Source organism: Triplophysa dalaica, chromosome 9, assembly GCF_015846415.1.
Source record: "Triplophysa dalaica isolate WHDGS20190420 chromosome 9, ASM1584641v1, whole genome shotgun sequence".
In the NCBI taxonomy this organism is placed as follows: domain Eukaryota; kingdom Metazoa; phylum Chordata; class Actinopteri; order Cypriniformes; family Nemacheilidae; genus Triplophysa; species Triplophysa dalaica.
In genome coordinates this window covers 14,674,326-14,694,947 of record NC_079550.1, presented here as the reverse complement: position 1 = coordinate 14,694,947, position 20,622 = coordinate 14,674,326, and the positions used below count along the sequence as shown (strand labels likewise).

The 20,622-nt window shown below is 41.9% G+C and overlaps 1 protein-coding gene across 2 annotated transcripts in view; it reads right to left on the bottom strand.

The window, feature by feature from the left end:
- Positions 1-20,622, bottom strand: part of bcas3 (BCAS3 microtubule associated cell migration factor) — a 196,549-nt gene that overhangs the window by 40,459 nt on the left and 135,468 nt on the right. Inside the window, exon 23 of one of the 2 annotated variants that reach the window (XM_056757183.1) lies at positions 18,784-18,845. The exons of the other annotated variant lie outside the window; for it this stretch is intronic. Coding sequence (XP_056613161.1) covers positions 18,799-18,845 — 47 coding nt within the window. The 3' untranslated portion in view covers positions 18,784-18,798. Of the gene's footprint in view, positions 1-18,783; positions 18,846-20,622 lie in introns of those variants that run through there. 2 annotated transcript variants of the gene reach the window in all.

The window sequence follows — 20,622 nt, the reverse complement described above, 5'->3', positions numbered from 1 at the left end:
TAGACTCAATTGAATATGTATGTTTGTTTAACACACTTTTAAAACACTGCATTCTTTAGATTCTGTTAATGCTGCAGTCTGCTATATGTCATCATTCAAAAAGAAACACTTGTACACTCAAGTGTGAAAACACTCTTCTCTTGTTTTCACTTTGGAAGCACACCTTTAATGATGGCAACAGCACATTAACACCGAACTTGTCCATTGGGTTTGCGTTAATGAGGATGGGAATCATTCGTCTCCATTAGGTCGGCGTGTCTGAGCGGCAACAGCCATTATCTCCTCAAAGTTGTCTAAACACACATGCTGACTGGCCTCACATGCATCGATCCTACAAACACACCCTATTACTGGAAGCCCAGTAGAAGCCTGATCCGGACCGGACTGGTCAATAGCACTTACACCGCGAACCTCAGAGAGGGGTTTCCACTTCTGCGGGCAAACACTCGCTTTATTTGGTAGCATGTGGGCACATTATTGCTGAACCATTGTTTGGATTAAGAACGGGGAGTTTTTACAGCACCACTTTTCGTAAAAATGTTGTTGTATGAGGCATCTGGAAAGCTAGTCTGACTTACATCTTAAATACTAGCACACATCATATTTGATCACAAAATCTAGCTTAAGTGCCATAGAAAAATGCACTATGAAAAAAACAGAATCAAAGTGGTCAGTCTTCCAGTGTGCGTACCTGCGAGTAATTTGGGATGACTAACATGGGATAGCGTGAGCGGAGGAGGATAACAAAAGGAAGAAAAACATTGTTATAACCAACAGGTTGTCTAAGTGTGCATCTGGGCCACTTCAAGAGACAACAGTGAACATCACACAGGTCGCCCCCGCTGGGTTTTAATCGCTTCTGAAGCGGCATGATTCAGCTTTTAAAATGAAACTGGCGTCATAATAAAGCCGAATACATTTAGAGGAGGTTCACAAGGAGTTCAGTACAGAGTACGCAAAAGCCCCGTCATCCTTTGCCTCTCAGCGTGGTGGCCATAAGAAAACGGATAGTATCTCTCACTGTCAGAGAAGAGTTACTGTGTGAAAATCGCATGCTTTATCAAACTCTCTGGTTCACACTAGTTGAGTTTAAGAGAGTCTAATTTTAACCTGTCACTGTGAGCTGGAGTTGGTGGGAAGTTGTGGAGGGGGCCTGACCCCGCGACAGAAAGAGAGGCGGTCGCCTCGGAGTGTCTCTTCGTCCGAAGCTCCCGCGGGAAGAGCAGCCTGGCAGGACACTGCGCCTCACGTTCCCAACCCCTCCACACGCCCCAGTCTGGCCTTTTCTACTCTTTGGAGCCATTGGTTCCCAGGCCTGTACCCTATTTTTTAGCTCACCCGATTGTGGTTTTTCCCAGAGCTGTTACCCTGTGCTTAAAGTCCACGATGTACAGGGTTTTGAATTGGTCAGCCAGGGGCTGCGCCTGACTCCAGGCTGCATCAGCCCTCATATCAAATCACTTTAATGAGCCATCCAAAGGAGACGCCCGGCCTGCCCGCCCGAGTACAGGTGCGTTGACAGGCGCCGTCTCCCATACCACAGCGCAGGGGCCTCGTGTGTATGCGGCCATGGTAATTACGAATTGTGACACCTCGAGTGACTGAACAGTGCTGAATGAACCTTGTGCCACACCGAGGGTGCTCATGTGTGAGGACTAAAGGAGACAAGAGAACTGCAGTGCCATACCGGTGAGCCGAGGTGTCACAAACACTTTCTTTTCTTTATTAAGGGCCACATTCATGTTGGCAGCAGTGTCTAATGTACACGGGCGTGTGGAGGAGGGGTGAGGATGGACTATACAATGAAAACAATTAAGTTAAAGCAAATAGTGTGAGGCTATCTGGCGGTAAGGGTACCTATGTTGAGCATTTGAGATGAAAGTGTCATGCACCTTGGCATAGAAGGGAATTCTGGGAAAAAGGTCACACACAGATTCATAAGCATGTTAATTAGATGAGGCGATGGCTCTGACACACTTTCGGGAGTGAGTGTATGTGTGTGTGGTCCAGGGTGTCACTATGTCCCTCTCATCACAAGTCTATTCTATGATGGTTTCCGATGGCCTGCCAGGCCAAGACACAGGCCCTTCTGGTGGAGAAAATGGCGGTGTGTTTCTGGGGTGGCCTAAAAAAGTGTAAACACTATCCCATACCTCCGGTCCGCAACATACAGACACACACAAACAGAGATTCACTAACTAGAAGTGTATTACTCACAGAACAGGCCACGGAGCAGCTGTTGAAGTTAGTCTTAAGTGCGGAGATCTACTAAAGCCAGTTAAAATGCTAAAGACCTTCAAAGCCCAGAAGAGGTCTGTGTTAGAGGCATATGAAGACTACATAAACACAGAAACCTCAAAAACATGAAAGCAGCATTCAGCGATGCAGATAAGCCCTGAATGATACAACGCAGACTAGAAGATCAAACTTTATTTATGAAATGACCGTGGATGGAGATCATCCTTTCTTTTTTTAAATACTCGAGACCTCAAACTTTAATCTCCTCTTCCTGCTAAAGATTTTAGAACTCAAAGACAGGCACAACTGTTTCGCCTGGTGTCAGTGTTGAGTTAACATGCTAGAAAAACCATGATGAGCATTCAGATGAAGCATGGTGGTCTCTCTGTCATCTTTTGCCCATGGAGACTTGATTAAAGCACAGGAGGCCCCAGTGGGCAACGTACCCATTAGAAACCATCTTGGTGGTCGAGGGGGGAGAAGTTCGAGTTTGGTGTGATTTATTCAGGGTGTCACTCATATCTGGATGTGAGGAATGGAGAGGCCTGACCCCCGCAGGACAGGCCTAAATGTGGCAGAGAGAAGGGACGAAGCTAACGCTTGGTTCCCATGCAATCTTATTTACCCAGTGCTATTTTGGAAGTGCTTTGCGCTCCCTGAGCATATCGCAGCCTGCCTCTTCCCCTCCAGAGCTTAGGGTTATGTGAAAAGCTAAGGAGGCGAGAGGAGTGCCAAGCTGAACGATGCAGCCCACCAGGCCATCCTCAAGTCAGAGTTACTTTCTCCTGAATTGAAAACCAAACCTGTATTCATTTTTCTTCTGCAGAAAACAAAAAAAGAAAATTTCGAAGAATGTCAGTAACCCAACAACACTGACGCATATTATCATACATTGTATGGATACAAAACCAGAGACATTTCTCAAATTATCTTCTTTGTGTTCCACAGAAAAATTTGTCATATACATGTTCAAACGACATGAGGGTGAATAAATGATCACAACATTATTATTTTGTAGTTAAGAATGCTGGACTGTGTGCATACTGTCTGGTTATTACTTGGCCAAAAATGTTTTCTTATTAAAGGGGTTTAATCTTGCAGTTTCTAAAGCAATAAAACAATTAAAAACAATTAACATTTTTAACTTCTCACTTGACCTGACCTATGTTTTGTTATGCAAACCAATAACTTCAAGTCCCAATGGTTCTCGTTTCTCATGACAAATTGTCACATGAAATTTAGTCACAAGACAAGCAAGAATCTGTCTGCTTGTGTACACATACAAATATTACACATATTTTTTTTTTAAATCACACTTTTTTTAGGGTCCAATCCTCATTATTAACAAACCATTATCTATTACTTTTGCCTCAATAAACTCATAATTTGGTGCGTTTAAATAGTTAGTATGATAGCGTTTGGGTAAGAATAGGTATGCAGAATATGGTATTTTTTAAGTGCTAATAAACAGCCAATTCATAGTGAGAATTGCTCCCTATACTAAAGTATACCAAAAAATCTTTATTCTATTCTTAAAATGTATTGTGTAACACTGTGCATTCGTGACTTTAATGGCGGGTACAAGAGAGGGTTACTATGTACCTACAGTTAACGTTAGCATGCTAAAACCCTTTTACCCCATCAACCTTTAAAAAAAAAAGTTTACAGCACTGTTGCTTTTTCCCTCCCTTCCTGTCAGTACATCTTTTCTTGTGACTCTGATATCTTGAGGAGTTGCATGTTGCTTCCTGATCAAAGCTCTACACAATCATCTTTGCTAATTGTACAATTATCTCCAGAGTGCCTCCGACGGCAAAGCCCCTTTACAAGACTCTGTCTAATGGCAGCGGCTATCAAAGCGCAGCTCTTGTTTTCTGATGTATGGCCACAGGCTTGGCTTTTAAGGGAAGCACAGACTGTGAGCCTTTAAATGATGTCTCTGTTTTACAGAGGCTGCAAGGTTAAACCCCTCTAAATAATCTGGACAAATGGCGCTGGTTAGGTGGTCCGCATGAGCATATGGATAAAACCAGAGAAAATAAGTAGAGCCGCAGGAAAGGTGAAAGAGGAGCAATCAAAATGAAAAGGGTAAGAGATGGTGTTGACTCATTATGCGTGGCGGTCAGTTAAAATACAGTCTGACATGCAATTCTATACAACACACTTTTTTGAGAAAACTCTCTTGATAATAGAACCACACTAATCTAATAATTTCAACAGTTTAACTCCACATCGGAGGTTCAATGAATGAATTTCCATAGAGGTTAAGAGGCTGTATGAAATACAATCTTAGCTACGCAAGACCTTTCCAAAAACCATGAGATCAGTTCTGAATGTGAATGCAGATGACTTCCTGCTCTTTAGAGCCTCAATGACAACGACTGTCCGATGTAACACATGCCAAAGGAACATCTGTCCTGTCAAAACACTCTCAGAGCTGATGTGTGGCCTCTCAAACCCAGCAGCAGCCATTCCTGCAATTCTTTTGGCCACGCACTGTTCTGGGATCAGACTACTGGCGGCACGGTGGCTAAGCAGCGTACACAGAGGCAGGAAGGAGATCGCCGTCAACCTGCCACAACAAATAAAGGAGCTGTTCAAAGTAAACGGACAAGACAGTTTGTTTCGTGAGAAAATGGAAGTCTGAGGTAAAGGGGCTGTGAATCCAGCTAATTATGTGAAGGTCTAGAGAAGCTTACATGAAGCATTGGAGCCAGCAAGACAACAAGAAGGTCTGTGACACAGAAACCCACACACACGTACTGTGACCCTCGGATTTTTCACACTAATTTAGACCTTCTGTGAAGGATTTAATAGGTGATCCTTAATTGTAAAGCAAGGTAAAAGCCAGCTGGATTTTAGCTGGGAAGAAAAAGGAAGGCGCCTGATTTGGAGCCGCGAACCCCCTTCTGTCCATCTAATACCTTTATAATAAGCTTTCAGAGAAACAATGACACATTTTAATCTCCTCTTGCTTCTTTCTGTTTCTTCTCATGAAGGGCCTTGTCCAAGACAAAATGGATAGAAACAACCCGGAAAAACTCAGGGCTAATCCATTTCACCCTTTTTGTGTATGGTGAAGAAAGGACATTTTCACTTACATATATATGAGAGAGAGAGAGGCAAATGCAACAATAAAATTGTCAAATTCATTCATCAGTCGGTTCTGAAATCTCAGACTTGCATTAACCCTGAGTTTCTGTTCCTGATCAGTCACGCCTGCCACCATGTCACACGCTTATCGACAGCGTCACATTTATTCGTTGGTTTGAAAGCCGGTTTCAAACATGCCGAAAATAACACTGCTGACCAAAACAGGCAGTCTGAAACTGACTGGAACAGTCAGAAGAACTCTTTCCAACATATCACTCCTCGCCAAGAGCAGTGCTGGTCTTACTGTACCGGCTGCAATTAACTGTAATCCATCCTGCACATTAACAAAGCCCACGTGTACTTTTATGAAAACCATCGGGGACAGAAAGAGCCAAAACCGAGCCAGGACACCACCACATCGTTTATACCAGATCATCAATATTGGCTTTCAAGTTATGACTACTAGACACATAAGCAGCGCCATTTTTTTTATAAATTCATGGACATTGGTCAAACACGGTTAGCGTTTCGTGGCACATTAAAGGCCATACCACCCGTACCGTACAAAAGCTGATTTGCTGGTGAAACGAAAGATAGACATACAAACATAAAAGGTGTCAGTGGTTTATGTTTTTCTATATTGCATAGTTGAGATTTTGAAGGCGAAGACACACAACAAGGCACATATGGCAGATGGATAAGAGGAGAGAAGAAACAGACTTTCCGGATGAATCCGAAAGGGTAAGAGGACTGAGCGAAAGCATTAAAGCGAGAAAAATGCACCCTCTGTATCTCTCTCTGCTTCCTCGGGTCTTGGTAATGCTTTGCACAGGCCGGCTTCTGAAGGTCATGCGATAGCTGCTCACCCAGCTGTTTTAATATTTACTGCATCTCCTTTTTTCTGCTTCCTAATCTGTCACACTCCTCCAGATTATCACCAGAGGCAAAGATTACCAAAAACACAACCATAAAAACAACAACAAAAAATAATTAAATAAGGAATCTGCCAAGCTCTTAATCCTAACAGGGACCCATCTCTGCGCAGCCGAACCGCCCGCAGCAACTCGCATCAGACAGTGTGGCTAACGCACCGGAGGAGATTTATAGCAGGGATGCAGACAGATTACAGCTGGGCTCAGGGGTGTGACAGTAGCGCCACAGGCCATGGACCCTCCTGCTGTTGCTGCTTTGGCTCTGATTTACGACAGACCTGAGGGTAGAACCGGACCGCAGGGGTATAGGGTTACCGGTCACCCTGTGCCAATGAGCAGGTCATAGCCCACCAAAAGTGCCCATTTAACTGTGATCGAGCAACGTCTGCTCTTCTGGGCTCGGAAATTAGATTTTGGAGAAAAGCCTCGTATAGAATCGACGCAAATGTGGGCTGTGTTTTTAGGGTAACCGCAAGGCTTTGGGCCACATGCAAAAAGAGACGGTGGAGTTTACCGGTAGACCTCTCTGACACTCTTGACCTCAGTCTCGCCTACAACTCTAAACCAACTTCCGTCTCTCAAATGGCTGCCCTCAGAAGCACATGCTAAAATAAGAGCCGCCCACTTTTCAACACCTTCCAGAGCTTCTTCGCTGAGATCTTTCTCTCTCCCGCTCCCATCCGTTGCTCTCTTCCACTCTATAAACAGGTCGCTGCTGGCTGCTGTTGGGAAGGGAACAGTCAACACACGGAGAGGGTTTGAGTGAGGGTGAGCACAGCGTGCATGCTGCAGTCAGAGTCCTGATGAGACCGAAGTATTCACACAAGCCCCTGACCGCCAGCTGACCCTCGCGGATCAACAGCTGCCGCGTGTTTGAAGTCCCCCTCGTCGGCTCACGTTTCATTCGGGGACTTTTTCGGACAATATTATTCGAGAGAATAATCTGCCCAGTTAGATGCTTTTGTAACACCCAATCTAATTTGACCGCCACCGAGCAGTCAGCGCTGGTTACCGCTCTGACCGCATCCAAGAGCTTCCACAAAAAAACTGACCATTCCCGTTACTCGGAAAGACTCTGTATCTGTGCAGATACAGAAATAGATCTATCAGCTCAGTGAGCGTGTGCGTATAAACAGACAAACACACACAAGCACTCAAAATGTAGGCAGATGGAAGAAGGTGTTTTCGAATCTGTACTCGAGTTTGTGTGATGACTGAGGTGTGCTCGGATCTCCAAGGGGTTCTTCGGTGCACACTAACACCTCTTTCTCTCACTCTCTCCATCTTTCTTTTGTGTGTGCATTCAGTGAAGATTGATAAGAGCAGATTCAGCCAGCAGCACTGCCTAGGGCTAAAGAGCAGCTTTATTCATTTAGAAGAGCGCGAGAGAGCATAGAGGAATAATGCACAATCCCATCCACCATACACCATTCCTGGCCTTACTGCAATACACATACAGTACAACCACACATACAACTGAGAAAACATGTTACTTTACAAAAATCATGTTAAATAATGCATAAATTATTTTGATAACAGTCAGAACAAACTAGGAGTGGAAATAAGAGAAAATTGCTGTACCAATTGATGTTGCTGTACCAACACGTGACACTTTTACAGAATGCATCTGAACACTGTACAAAGCATTGAAGAAAAAGTTTTTAAAAGTAAGATTTTTTTTAACATCTATTAATATGTACTGTAAATCATACATATAAAAGTATTATTTTTAAGTAAAGTGCCTACCAATTCACTCTTTGCTTCTATATGCAATTATGGCTTTAGACATCAAAAAGATCTCTTTTTGCTTTATTTTTTATATGACCAATAAAATCTGCATTATAATTTATCCTCATGTGTGCAGATACAGGCATGTATGCTACTGTTAAGTTTCAATATGTTTTTTTTTGGCCAAACCCTCACTGAAAATATTTAGTAGTTTGTGTGGAAAGCAAGGTTATAATACTTTGGTTTACTCGAACTATAAAACAAAAAAAGATTGAAATGAAACTAAAAAAATCAAATCTTGACCTAATTATTGGAAAAACTTCAACCAAATGAAAATTAGAAAGATTTATTAAAATAAGTTAAAGCTGAGGCAATAAAAACTTAATATATGTTATAAAATAAGTGAATCATATATAGCAACATAAAATAAAACAAATATATAATAAAAGGGCAAAATCACATGACAAATGATAAAATGTGTACTAAAATTAGCATGAAAACTAAATATATAAAAATAAAAGCTAATTCAAAATATGAATTGAACTAAAACTGTAACTGTTAAAAAGGTCTTACAAGGCCCTTTTATCTGTTTGAAATGCCATGAAGCAAACACCAATCAGACATTTCTCCACAACTACGAAAACAGTTGACTACCACAAAGGAAAACAGTGAAACATGCAAGCAGACACGCAAACAGATACAAGTAGCATTCCTCACAAGAAACACACCAACTTCAACCAAGCGCACTTTCGGTCTCATTATTAGCTGAACTGAGGCATTCCATCTCTGCGAGTGAATAATCAGCCTTTGTGTGAACACAGGGAACAATGTTAACCCTTAGTCCTGTCATGTAAGCTTATTACCCCGAAAGCACGTACAGGCCAAAAGCCCAAATACACAGCGACAGGATTAGCTAATCTACCACTCCCCCTGCTAGCACGGCGAAAGCAGGGTTTGGGTTCAAAGGTCTACATCTTTAAAAATCAATGTTTATTCGTGGAGAATTTGTTATATATTATGTTTGTTTGTGTGTGTGTGAGTGTATATACTAACACTGTGCGGTTTGCATGCAGTGTGAAAGCTTATAAGCGTGTTTCCTTCATTTGTTTCTTTTAGCTCGCTCCTTGTAAAATTTTCCAGAAGTTCAAGTAAAGTTGAAAGGTGAGGAGGTCAAGGCGGTTGTGGAAAGCCGGTCTGTTGGAAAGGGGGCACAAACGCACAAGCCGTCTGGACCATGTGGTGTTTAAGGGGGTGGAGAGTGTGTGTACCCAGTCCTCTTCTTTAATCTCTCACACACCACAGTCTTTCACTGAAGACTCCCAGAAACACACTGACATACTCGCACGTACACACAAAACCACAAACACATACATATACACTCTTTCTTTCTTTACACCCTTACATATGTGACTAAACACACAAATCATTAAGTATTTAAAACAACGGCATAAAGTTTACATTCTTTCTTTGGGAAAAGAAACAAATACGAGCGTGTGGATTGATGCTTCATTTTCATCCGTGTGAAAGGCGTATGCTGAGAGCCGTTGAGTGCACGCTGACTAATGCGTCTAAAAGCCATACTATGTGCCTACTGAAAAAAGAAGATAGAGTAAAGTCAGACCTAAGTAAAGCCAACGTAACCCATCAACAGTTACTGAGTTACATGTGGTGCTAAGCTCCAGGGGGAGGATTGCATACCCCTCCGCCTCTGGCCTTCTTTAATCTGGGGTCCCGCGCTGCTGGCCCTGGCTTATTCCTCTCAACACTCTCATAAAGATGACAAAGCCCTGATCAAAGCCAATGGCTGGCCCCTCGGTTTATTTGAGCACAGAGTCATTCACAGTGCAGAGAAGAAACGCACACATATACGGTCTAGTTTCGCACACACGCTGGTCAGACGCGCCGCGGTGCTGAGTCAAGGGCCATCGGAGAGAGGTCCACTCATTTAAAAAGAGACACCAAAGTGCCACAGCACCCAGAGAAAGACGCGAAAACAAGACTTTAGCACATCAGAACAGAATTCGCTAATGGAGAAGACATGCTAGCTGAGGGTGATAGCTCTGCGAAAGCCATTAGCTAGTCGGGCCCCTGACAGCCATTTCCAAGCCGCTGTTTTTCCCCTTTGCCTCTGCTCTCATCAGTCCCGCGGTCGGAGGAGGCTCGTGTTTCTCATGGGGAGAGGAGGTGTGAGCGGAGGACATCTTCGACACCGAACTTGAACGTTTGAACCCGCAGCTCTCAGAGAGCTCTGTGGGGAAGAGGATGAGATAAAGAAGTAGAGCAGAACGTGTGAGTGAGATAGTTCAGAGAGCCTTTGATGCGAGGACTTTGCTGTATAGATACACTTTTTTAAACGATTTGACTGGGATGAAAGGAAAACACGGATGGCGGGGAGTTTCATCTGCTCGTAACAAGTTAAGAATGACAATGGACACACGGTGAGGATGAATCATTGCGACGAAAAATGACACCAAAAAAGGTCAATTAAAACATGGGCAGACTGTATTTTGTCACCAACAAAATTTACAACTTTGGTTCTGTTATGTAAATCAAGCAAAGTGTCCCAGGCCACATTTTGACTATTTTGCATAAAGTGTGGCACATGTTGTCATTTATTCGGCCACAGAGTGAAAGCTCTTTTAAATTATGGTGCGGCGTTCCCGTTCAGCAGATAAAACGGAAGAAATTACAGGAAACCGTGTTGACGTTGGTCCCTGCAGATACAATTAGAAGCCAACTTTACAAAATCATAAATCTGAAAATTAGGCAAAACACAGATGTGCTCGAGGAAAAGGCACACATTTTAACATCCTGCTTACTTCCTAACCAAACGTTAAGACACCCAGTGAGCACATACAGTAAAATTGTCACCTGGATAGAGAAAGAGCCCATCTTTTTTAAGTGAAAAAAGGGCCCCTTAAATCCATGAGAATATAATGTTAATTTATCGGTTTGAACTACTAAGATTAGCAGTTTACTTCCTATAATATTTAAAAGTGCTCTAATTCTTTGCTTTGGACACGCATACGCATACACAAGCGTGACTCATCCCTCAGTTTTTTGACGGGCTAAAAACAGACCCAGCGACACCTAGCCACACAGGAGGGCCTGTTATAGAGCTGAAGTTTTCAGGTGTTAGTTCACTGCCTGAGGACAACAGCACCTGCCCAGCATGCGTGTGTGCATCTGTCTACACGAGGAGGTGCCCGACTCCACACAGCTCTTGACACGCACACACACATAGGCGCTCGAGCATTAAAAGACGGCATGCTGTAAATGAGAGGGGCTCTTCATGAGAGAACAGCAATTATCAGCACAGATATCACAAGAGCATCACAAGATGCTGTAAAACAGCTGTGGCCATTAACCATACTTAGCTAATGCAGTAATGCCACTTAATGACATGATCACACACTGTTGATCTGACTGGGGTTGAAAGCGTGTGTTGTTTTCTTTCTGTTTGGCTGTCTGTGTTGTATATGAAAGAAAAGCTGAATTATACAAACTAAAATGTACTGAACATACGCATAGGTTTAAGTGTCTATATAAGCAAGAAATTTCATAGAAATCTGCTATTTTTTAGATAATGATACCTCTACCACATAACATCTCAGTGAGAGAGAGAGAGATTTGTACTGTAAGCCATTGATAGGCCTTTAAATGTCAATTGCTTAATTTACTGAAAACATGTACAAACTTGCTAAAGCCTCATAAATTTGAGCAAGAGGGCACTGAGAGTTAATGAACAGCTTGTAAAACATGAATGAAGGGGTCAGGGCATTACAACGCGTGATATTGTGAATGAAAAGCATGTGAGAGGTTGGAGGATTGTTGGCATTCACCCAGCCCATCTGACCAGCAGACCAAGAGGCAAGGTACAGAGGGGAAGGAGGTGGGGGGCTGGAAAGACAAGAGAGGAAAAACAGGAGGTCAAGACCTGAGATAGTGAGTGAATGTTACAATAAGGGCATGTGAATGTTGAGTTATTAAATACAAACCAGCACGTACAAGTCAACATGTAGTACATCGTCTTCAAAAAGTATAAGTGACAAAATGTTTGAATGTAATTACATTGTGCAACAAGTGGCAAATATTTTCAAGACAAAGGCATGTCAAGGAAAGCATGTCACTAAAAGTCACTTTTGCCTCTAAAATACATTCCTACTTGTAAGTCGCTTTGAATAAAAGTATCTGACAAATGAATAAATGTAAATGTATATTTTGGTTTCACTTTACAATAAGGTTGTATTTGTTAATGCATTAGTTAACATGAACTAACAATGAGCAATACTTCTACAGCATTTATTATTTATGTTAATTTCATTATTACTGATAATTTTATTTAATTAAAAGCTGCAACTGTTAACATTAGTTATCACACAATGAACTAATATGAATAATTGTATTGACATTAACAAGTTTGAATATATGATCAAAAAACGATGTTGCTTATTGTTAGTTCATATTAGATAATGCATCTACTAAAGTTAACAGTTACAACCATATTGTAAAACCTTTTTCTAAAAAGTTACCAACGTTTTGAAAGTTTTAATTATAAAAAATAAATACATTGTTTAAAATGAAAGGAAAGTATACCAACACTGTCCCGCTGTCAAATGTTAGTGGAAAATATCCAGAGTTAATAGGATACGTTAATTTTTTATCAGCCTGCCCCACATCCACATACATCTATTAAAAATGACATGTGGACAGTTTGGTTAAAAGTAATTTCCAAAATATGAAAAAAAAGACATCTAAAACGTTAATTCTGATTAAATGTATCAAGTGCAGATGCCTTTGGCTTAATAGTTTGTTATCTAAGGCAAGTTTAGATATTTTAACAAACAGCCTGAATGAGCCACTGTATCACTACTATAGTTTGTTTGCTGAATACACTGTGTTCTCATAGTGTTGGATGGAGGCGCTGACCTTTTTCACTTGAGCAGGGCCCACACAAAGGTCAGCCAATCAGTGTCAGGGACATAAGGGCATAGGAAAAGATGTACTGTATAATTACCTCAATCAATTTAATTGCTGGGGGGGGCACGACCAATGTCACCAAAGTGACCAACACACACATGAACATACAAAAACGCAAACATGTAAATGAGGTAAGGAATGTACACACACTCTCAAAGCACCACTCACAGCGAAAGCAATCATTTCACATTTTTGGCTCTTGTATGTTCAGGAGGACAGACACTTCCCTGTATCTGACCCAGCTATCACCTATTCTCCCTCTGTTCGGGTCTTATCAACATAGCCCAGCGCTCAACGGCTCACGTTACACGATTTGGTGCAATTGCTTTTAAACTGACCCACACTCATACAATGAAGCTCAGTTAAGAGGAGATGGGAAACATGAAAGCCCCCTGTTGATGTCCCCCCGGCTCCCCCCAGCCTGACCGCGTATACCCTTGGCTGTGATCAAAAGCAGGAATTTGATTAACGGAGATAATGGAAGACGATGGGGTGAAAACAAACTTTCGCAGCTGTGCCACCTCGGAGGCAATGAGACTATGAGCGAAATGCGGAAAACTTCAAGGTGGCCACCCAAATGGATGCTAGCGAGGACGTGGGAGATGAACCTGACGCCCTTTTCAAAGTTCGTGGGAGCTTGAACGTTTTGCTTTTATTACAGATTATGAATTTTCGCCAGACAACCGAGGAGATGGTTATTAGACCTGATCTGCTTTAAATTGCAAGCAGAACTGTGTGGTTATGCGTGCTTGCAAGAGAGCCTGTGGTAAAGTGTGTGCTTTATGACTTCACAGGAAGTACCCAACTTCATCTATTCAACAACTCCCAGCTCACACACATAACCCGACCATATGATGGTCCATATGATTCTCCGACTTGTACAAAACAGATCAACAAAAAGCAATTCGGCACCGGCTGAAAGCTGAGCAGTGGCCATGAGAGCCATGTGGCCGCTGAGAGGTGTCAGCGTGGAGCCAGACCCTGAGCCTACTTTCAGGGCTTATCTATTGTGTGGCAACAAGCAGACTCATTCAGGGGGCCTGTGTCGCCAAACTCTGCTAATGAGTGTAGCCAGCAGGGCCACGGCGCTACACAGGGCCCCCATTCAGCAGCACAATGCAGGAGCAAGGTTTCCACAGTGGGCAGTTGGAGTAGGGGGCCGGCAGGGGCGGTCAGGGGCACTCAGCCCCTATCAAAAGGGCAAAGCCCGATCTCTGTCTGCACACACTTTAATGACCAGCCATTAAAACAACGACAGCGGCAGAGAGAGAACGTGTGGACAGAGAGGAGAAGCCATAATAACGTTCATCATTACATCACTAGTTGGAGTCCACACGTTTTTCTTTCTCATGAAAACTGTTAGTGTGATGTACAGATAACAGGGGCAAATTTGCTTGAGTCTTTATACAAATATATTATTAAAGACATCTTAAATGTTATCAAAATGCTTTTAACTGATACAACTGTAGTCATTGTACAGTATGTATTTGTTTTCTGTAAGCTTCATGTTTTTATGTTTAAATATAACCCATCCCCTGATATACAGTACTGTATGTTGCTTCCTTGCCAGATGAATACCATATGTGTTTTGTCAATTTTGTACAATATACATAATTGTTTGATAGTTTATTGTCATTAAATGCAAATATTGTACAAATATGCTCTCATGACACCCTTTTTACTGTATATATATATATAGATATATGCAAAAGAATGCGTATCCTATTATCCCCTATTAGTTGCACATCACAGTAACTGTTTTTTTATGAGAAAAAGAAACAACGTTCACCGAAAGGACTCATTGGGACTGAATGTAAAAAAGCCTTGGGGTTCAGCCTGTGACCAAAAGCAATCACCCAAAACACCATAGTAACCACCCATAACGACCCATTAACTGCTAAGCAATGCAATAAAAACACCCGGCAAGTGTTTTACATAGACGAGCGTTACGTGCATTTCCTCTGAAAATATTAATATCTACTTAAATTTTTATGAAAATTATAATAAACAAATGCATGGAAGTCTGGACATGCCCAGGTCATGATCAGGTTTGAGAGTGAGAGATGCAAGAAGAAGCAAAATGTCTGTCTTTTGCCATCTTCCCATAGAAGTGGGAAAAAAGACTTCTGGATGTTCTGGAGTCACATGACCAAGGCGACTGTAAAAGCAGGCCATGTCAGCTCCCATCAGCCCAAGAGTTTTTTTTTTCACAGCAGCTATTTTCAATGCTCCCAGGAGCAGGAGTGGCCGGCCATTAAAACCCTGTTAAAACACTTCTGATGTTGTCAGCGGCCGCGAGGCGGAGTGCCCGGCCCAAACACTGAGATGCTATCTCCCTGCAGCAGTTCACTGCCGCTGTCAATACTGTGAGCGGGAAGGTGCAAGATGAATAACAACCTAATTTGGGCATCAAAGTTTTATGGCGCTTTCTCCAGGCAGAGCGCTGAGAGGTGGGGCTTGCGCTTCAGCACATCATATGACCTTCACTCCTGAACCTTTTAAAACCTTTTAAAACGGCCAGCTAACACTCCGACGTATTAAAAGGAAGGCGGAAAAAGGAGAGGGAAAAAACACGCCGGTCTCACTTTTACAGTTCCAACCTCAGGCCGAATTACATTCGGAGCATTTAGGCGGATAATAGTGACTCTCTCAGCACGCTTGGTCTGACCTCCAGAAGCTTTTTGCTCGAGAGGAACTTTATTTATTCACTACATCTGCCCAATCGCCAGAGCCCATAATGCAACTCGGAGAAACGTTTCGGCAAACTTCACTTTGCTTCTTTGACCTCTTTTTAACACTTTTTGCTACAAGGAAGGAAACACCTCAGGAGGGAAGAGTCCAGAGAGATGTCAGAGAGAGAGAGCTTTTTACTGAATCTCTAAAGGAGGCGGGTGAACTCCCAGCCAAATCTCTGCGGACGTGGAGGTTTTTCCAGCGTGGCTTTTTATTATGTTGAATGCACAAGCTTTGATAATGTCTCTTACTGATGCACTGATGCTCTGAAAGCACTGCACGCTCAACCTGGAGGAATCAATATGTGGTTTAAGTTCTTGTAGAACTCAGAGGGAAAGACGGGAGATGAAATACGCACGCATGCACAAACAGACCACTCCAGCACAACAGTCACATAAATTCATTTACTGTCACACATACATCCAGATAGCCAAGTTACTTCAATGACGAATTAAATTTATGGCATCACATATTCATAAATAGTCATTTAGTTTCAATCAGATGATGGAAGTGGTAGCTGCACACAGAACAAAAAAAAGGCGTCGCCAACAAAGCGAATTGCTCAATGCCGCACCACAACAGACGCCTGCAGTGTAAACAGTATCTCCATAATGTGAGTCACTCAGTTTTGACGATCATGTTCGGTGTAAACACAGTTTAAGAAATACTACACAAATGACACATCTTTCTAGACAATCCATCTCTCACACAACAGCGGCTTGGACAGTCTCATAAGGAGTCCGATCTGACGCCATATGAGACCACAAACACCACTGTGTTTAAACACCGCTGCAGATATGACACGAACTTTAGTCAGCATTGTAACCATGTTGTGTAGTCTGAGTCCCTCAATGACGCTGTGAACCCGAGCCAAGGCCTATAAAAGCTTCAACACAAAGACGTGCATTGAGCAGGGTGCTGGGTGACTGCGCGTCTCACCACGGTTCTGAGGACAGATGGGGACGTTTGACATAATTCAGACGAGCCAAAGATACAGAAGGAGTACGTGGCGCGACTAGATGAACTTTGAAGACGCGTTAGTGGCGACTATGGGTTCTGGGAGACATCACGCAAAGCAAACAAACAAGTCAAACAGGGCTGGAGAAATGAGTCCTGTAAAACGACCACAGTGACAGGCTAACTGGCGGCTGACATTTTAGTCTGGTCTGGCGGGGGGTGAAAGTGCATACGCACTAAGTTTTTATATGTTCGGGAACAGTGTGACCAATTGTTTCAGGAAATTACAGGCTGATGTACAATGTATAACACAGCACATGCAAACTAGCCAACTACAAATAATACGTTACCGTGTGATGTGATGTCAAATGTGCAATACATGCAATCATGAAAGGGAGAACATGGCTCACGTAAAATAAAACAGCTTTTTGACATGACTAAAAGCTCATATTGTTACAAGTACTTAGTTTTTAGGAGACAATCTTTTTTGAAGCAAGACATTTTTTTGGAGTAATGAAGCATTTTAAAATATAACAGAATACTTTACAAGATAATAACTGCAGGGCACATACTATTTTATTCAGAATTAATAGGAGGGGTTGAAAAAGAGGAGGACTTGATGATGTGAGCTTAAAAGGAAAGGCATTTCAAAGGTGATAGAAGGAACACTGAACAATGTAACAAATCAAAAAAAAATTGTAACGGGAAACAACACGCAATGATCAAAGACAAGCAACATGTAATAAAAGCAGACCTGTCAAATCGCGTCATTCGATTCCAAAGAAAATGTTTGTGACTATGTTGTGTATATTTACAGTATATGTATAAATGCACACACATACATGTATATACTGTATAACAAATATGAACATAATAAATATATATATATATATATGTACATTTATACATAAAAAAAATTAAGAGTTATTTTGCAAAAACAGATAAATGCATTGTTATAATGCTAAAAATAATGTTTTTATTGTGCATTTCAATTTATATCAGTCTGGGTTGCTTTGATTAAGTTATAACAACACAATAAAAGACAATGAACACATGATAACAAAATACATGATTTTTAAAAATGTAATCCGATTTAGTAAATAAACTCTTCAAATGTTAATGCACATGACACACAATAAATATACTGCATGAATGTACAGTATACATGTATATTTGTGTATTTATATATACATATAAATACACAAATCTTCTAAAAACATTACATTTATTTTGCAATCAATTAATCGCAATTAATCGATTGTTTCATATTGACTTATATCTCATCTTATAATGTTCAACCATCAGCAGTTTCTGCAAAAGAAGCAACTCCACATTTACTTGATATACAGAACTTGGTTTACTGTATGAGGTCTAACAGGAAGTTGAGGCTGATGACTTTATTTGGGCACAGAGAGCCGTGATATGACCCGTTAGTGTTCAATAAGAACAGCCGCTTGCAGCTAGGCTGTGTGATAAAAGAAGGTTTAAGGAGGCTTCGTCTCACTGAGCCCTTTCATGATTTTTATAAGGCCGTTCTCAGGAGGGACTGGTGTGTACGTGCGTGTTTTTCCCAGCTCACCTCTGCTCTGCGTCTCCCCCGCCGCGCAGGAGTTTATTCACAGGAAATGTGCGGGGAGCATCACGCCTGGCTGCCTGATTCAGAGTGACACGGAGTCTCTTTTGAGAGGAGAAGTTAGCATGTCGGGGAGGTCATCAGAGGGCATATAGACAGTCGATAAAATATTCAATATGCCACTCTAATATCATGGATCTAATAACAGAAAACTGGAGTTGGGAGAAAAGACTAAATTTATTGATGTAAGAGATTCACTCATTTATGATCTCATTGACTCATTCGCCCCATGTGTTCACTTTGTGGGAAACGGCATGGATTTTCTCCCGGGCTCGTGTCTACATAGTGAAAGTTCAAAAGTGCACAGTGACCTCTCGGAAGGATCGTGGCCATGCACACCGCACAATGGAGGGGAAGATGTCTTCTTCAAGCAATATCCATTCAGGACTGGTTCTATTTTTTGTCTTTCCTCTGGCTATTTCTCTTCTGTCCTTTTTTTCATGTATCCTTCCTGCCTCTAGGCAGGGACCGTGCACACAGCTGACCTCACGAGCTTGTGTCTTGCTATTGTTTCGGTATCACTGTGGCATACGGCCCACTGCTTCCCATCACTACAACACAGAGTCAAATATCCGTCGTCAATCCACAGCAACCATATGGCCAGATCACATTAACTCTACACTCTCGATGGAAACCACACTGAGGGCGATAAACATTATTTAACAATGATGATTGGGAAAAAAGTATATTGACATTGCTAAACAACAAATTGTAAATAGTGTTTAAAATAATAATATAATGTATAAAAACGTCCTAAAAAGAACTTCACAGGTTCGTACACTTTATATTACAAAAATAACATGTTTTCAGATGTTTTAATAGACAATGGATTATATATAATTGAGTACTATTATTGAGTACTGATATTTTTATTATAAAACAAGCCAATTTACAATTGGTAAAAAAAAGCTTGGCTAAGTTGCAGGTTATCTTCCTGGCCAGTAAACCAGAGCATGCGTGCTCACCACACACACAGAAAACCCTCAAAAAAGGCAATGCTTTTGTGCTTTTTTTAAATAGAAGCTAATTTAGATCATTTTAATTTTTTTTGTAGAAAATAACACTTTCAATGAACGACTTGAACAGAATAATGAGGAAAAAGCAGCCAGATTAAAAAAAAATCCTAAAGGCGCCTAACTGTCAAGATGCTAAACATTGTTCTTAAAGTCGTAAGATAATTCACATAGTACTATTTGTTTTATTTCATACTTGCTAAGTTAATACGTTTACTTTTATGCTGAAACAGAACAAGTAACAGGAACCTTCTGACTTGTTCTGTTTCTGTTCTTCAAGTAGAGGTTTTTATTGCCCAAACTGTAATACAACAGAGAGTTCAACAGGCTACACGCTTTCAGATACCTATAAATAAATGTTTTTCGCTGTCATCTCAAAGCTTGTACGGCTGTACAGTGACTAGACTGATGTAAACTGATGAAAAACATTCTGTCGCTGGCAACAACATGACCAGAAACACGAAAAATAAAGAAAAAAGCATTTGGTTCGAATATAGACCCTCTTCTCTCGTTTACCACCATTTTCACAACAAATCACATCTTGCAGGACCTCCCACGACTACTGGCCATAATGTGTTCCATTGCACAATGTGTTCCACAGAGCCAAGGGCTAAAGGACACAATACACACACAGTGGTCTGTCACTAAACACTGTATGACACAAACACTCCGTGGGGCACGACGCAATACGAGCGGGGTGGAATAAGTCAAGGAGTCCACCCTCGCTCTCCTTGAGAGACTTCTTCAAATAAAGTTAATCGGCTAAAGGAGGGTGAGCAAAATGTGAGTCTACAAAGACACATACTTGAAGAATGCTGCTGGTCTGGAGATCTGCTGGGCTGACATTCAGGACAATGGGGCATATTTTACTAGATGCAGAAAGCGATAGCACGTGTGCCGGCGTCACAAAGGGGCGCCTCTTTTTGCCCGTCGCAGTGCCGTGAGAAAGGCAAGCTTGTTGCGTAGATTAGCACAGGAGCCCGTTTCATTGACGGTCTTTCATTACCATCTAAAACACGCCGTCTCGTGAATCAAGACGGGTTTGGGCATAGCTCGGCCTCCCACTCACGAGAGCACGGAGCTTTGGATGTCGCACTGCCCCCCGTCCCGTCTGCTGTGGAAGATGATGACTTGGAAAAGTGACAACATTTGTTTCCACTTAGGTTATATGATCTCTAGAGGTCTAATTTGAACAAATCTCCCACTACAGCTGCAAAGTTACTCCTCATGTAAGATCTGTTGTACACCCACTGCAGCTAATGTTGTGCTAAAGTAAATAGAGCGCTGGGTCAAGAGCGCAGCGTGGCAGGGCTGG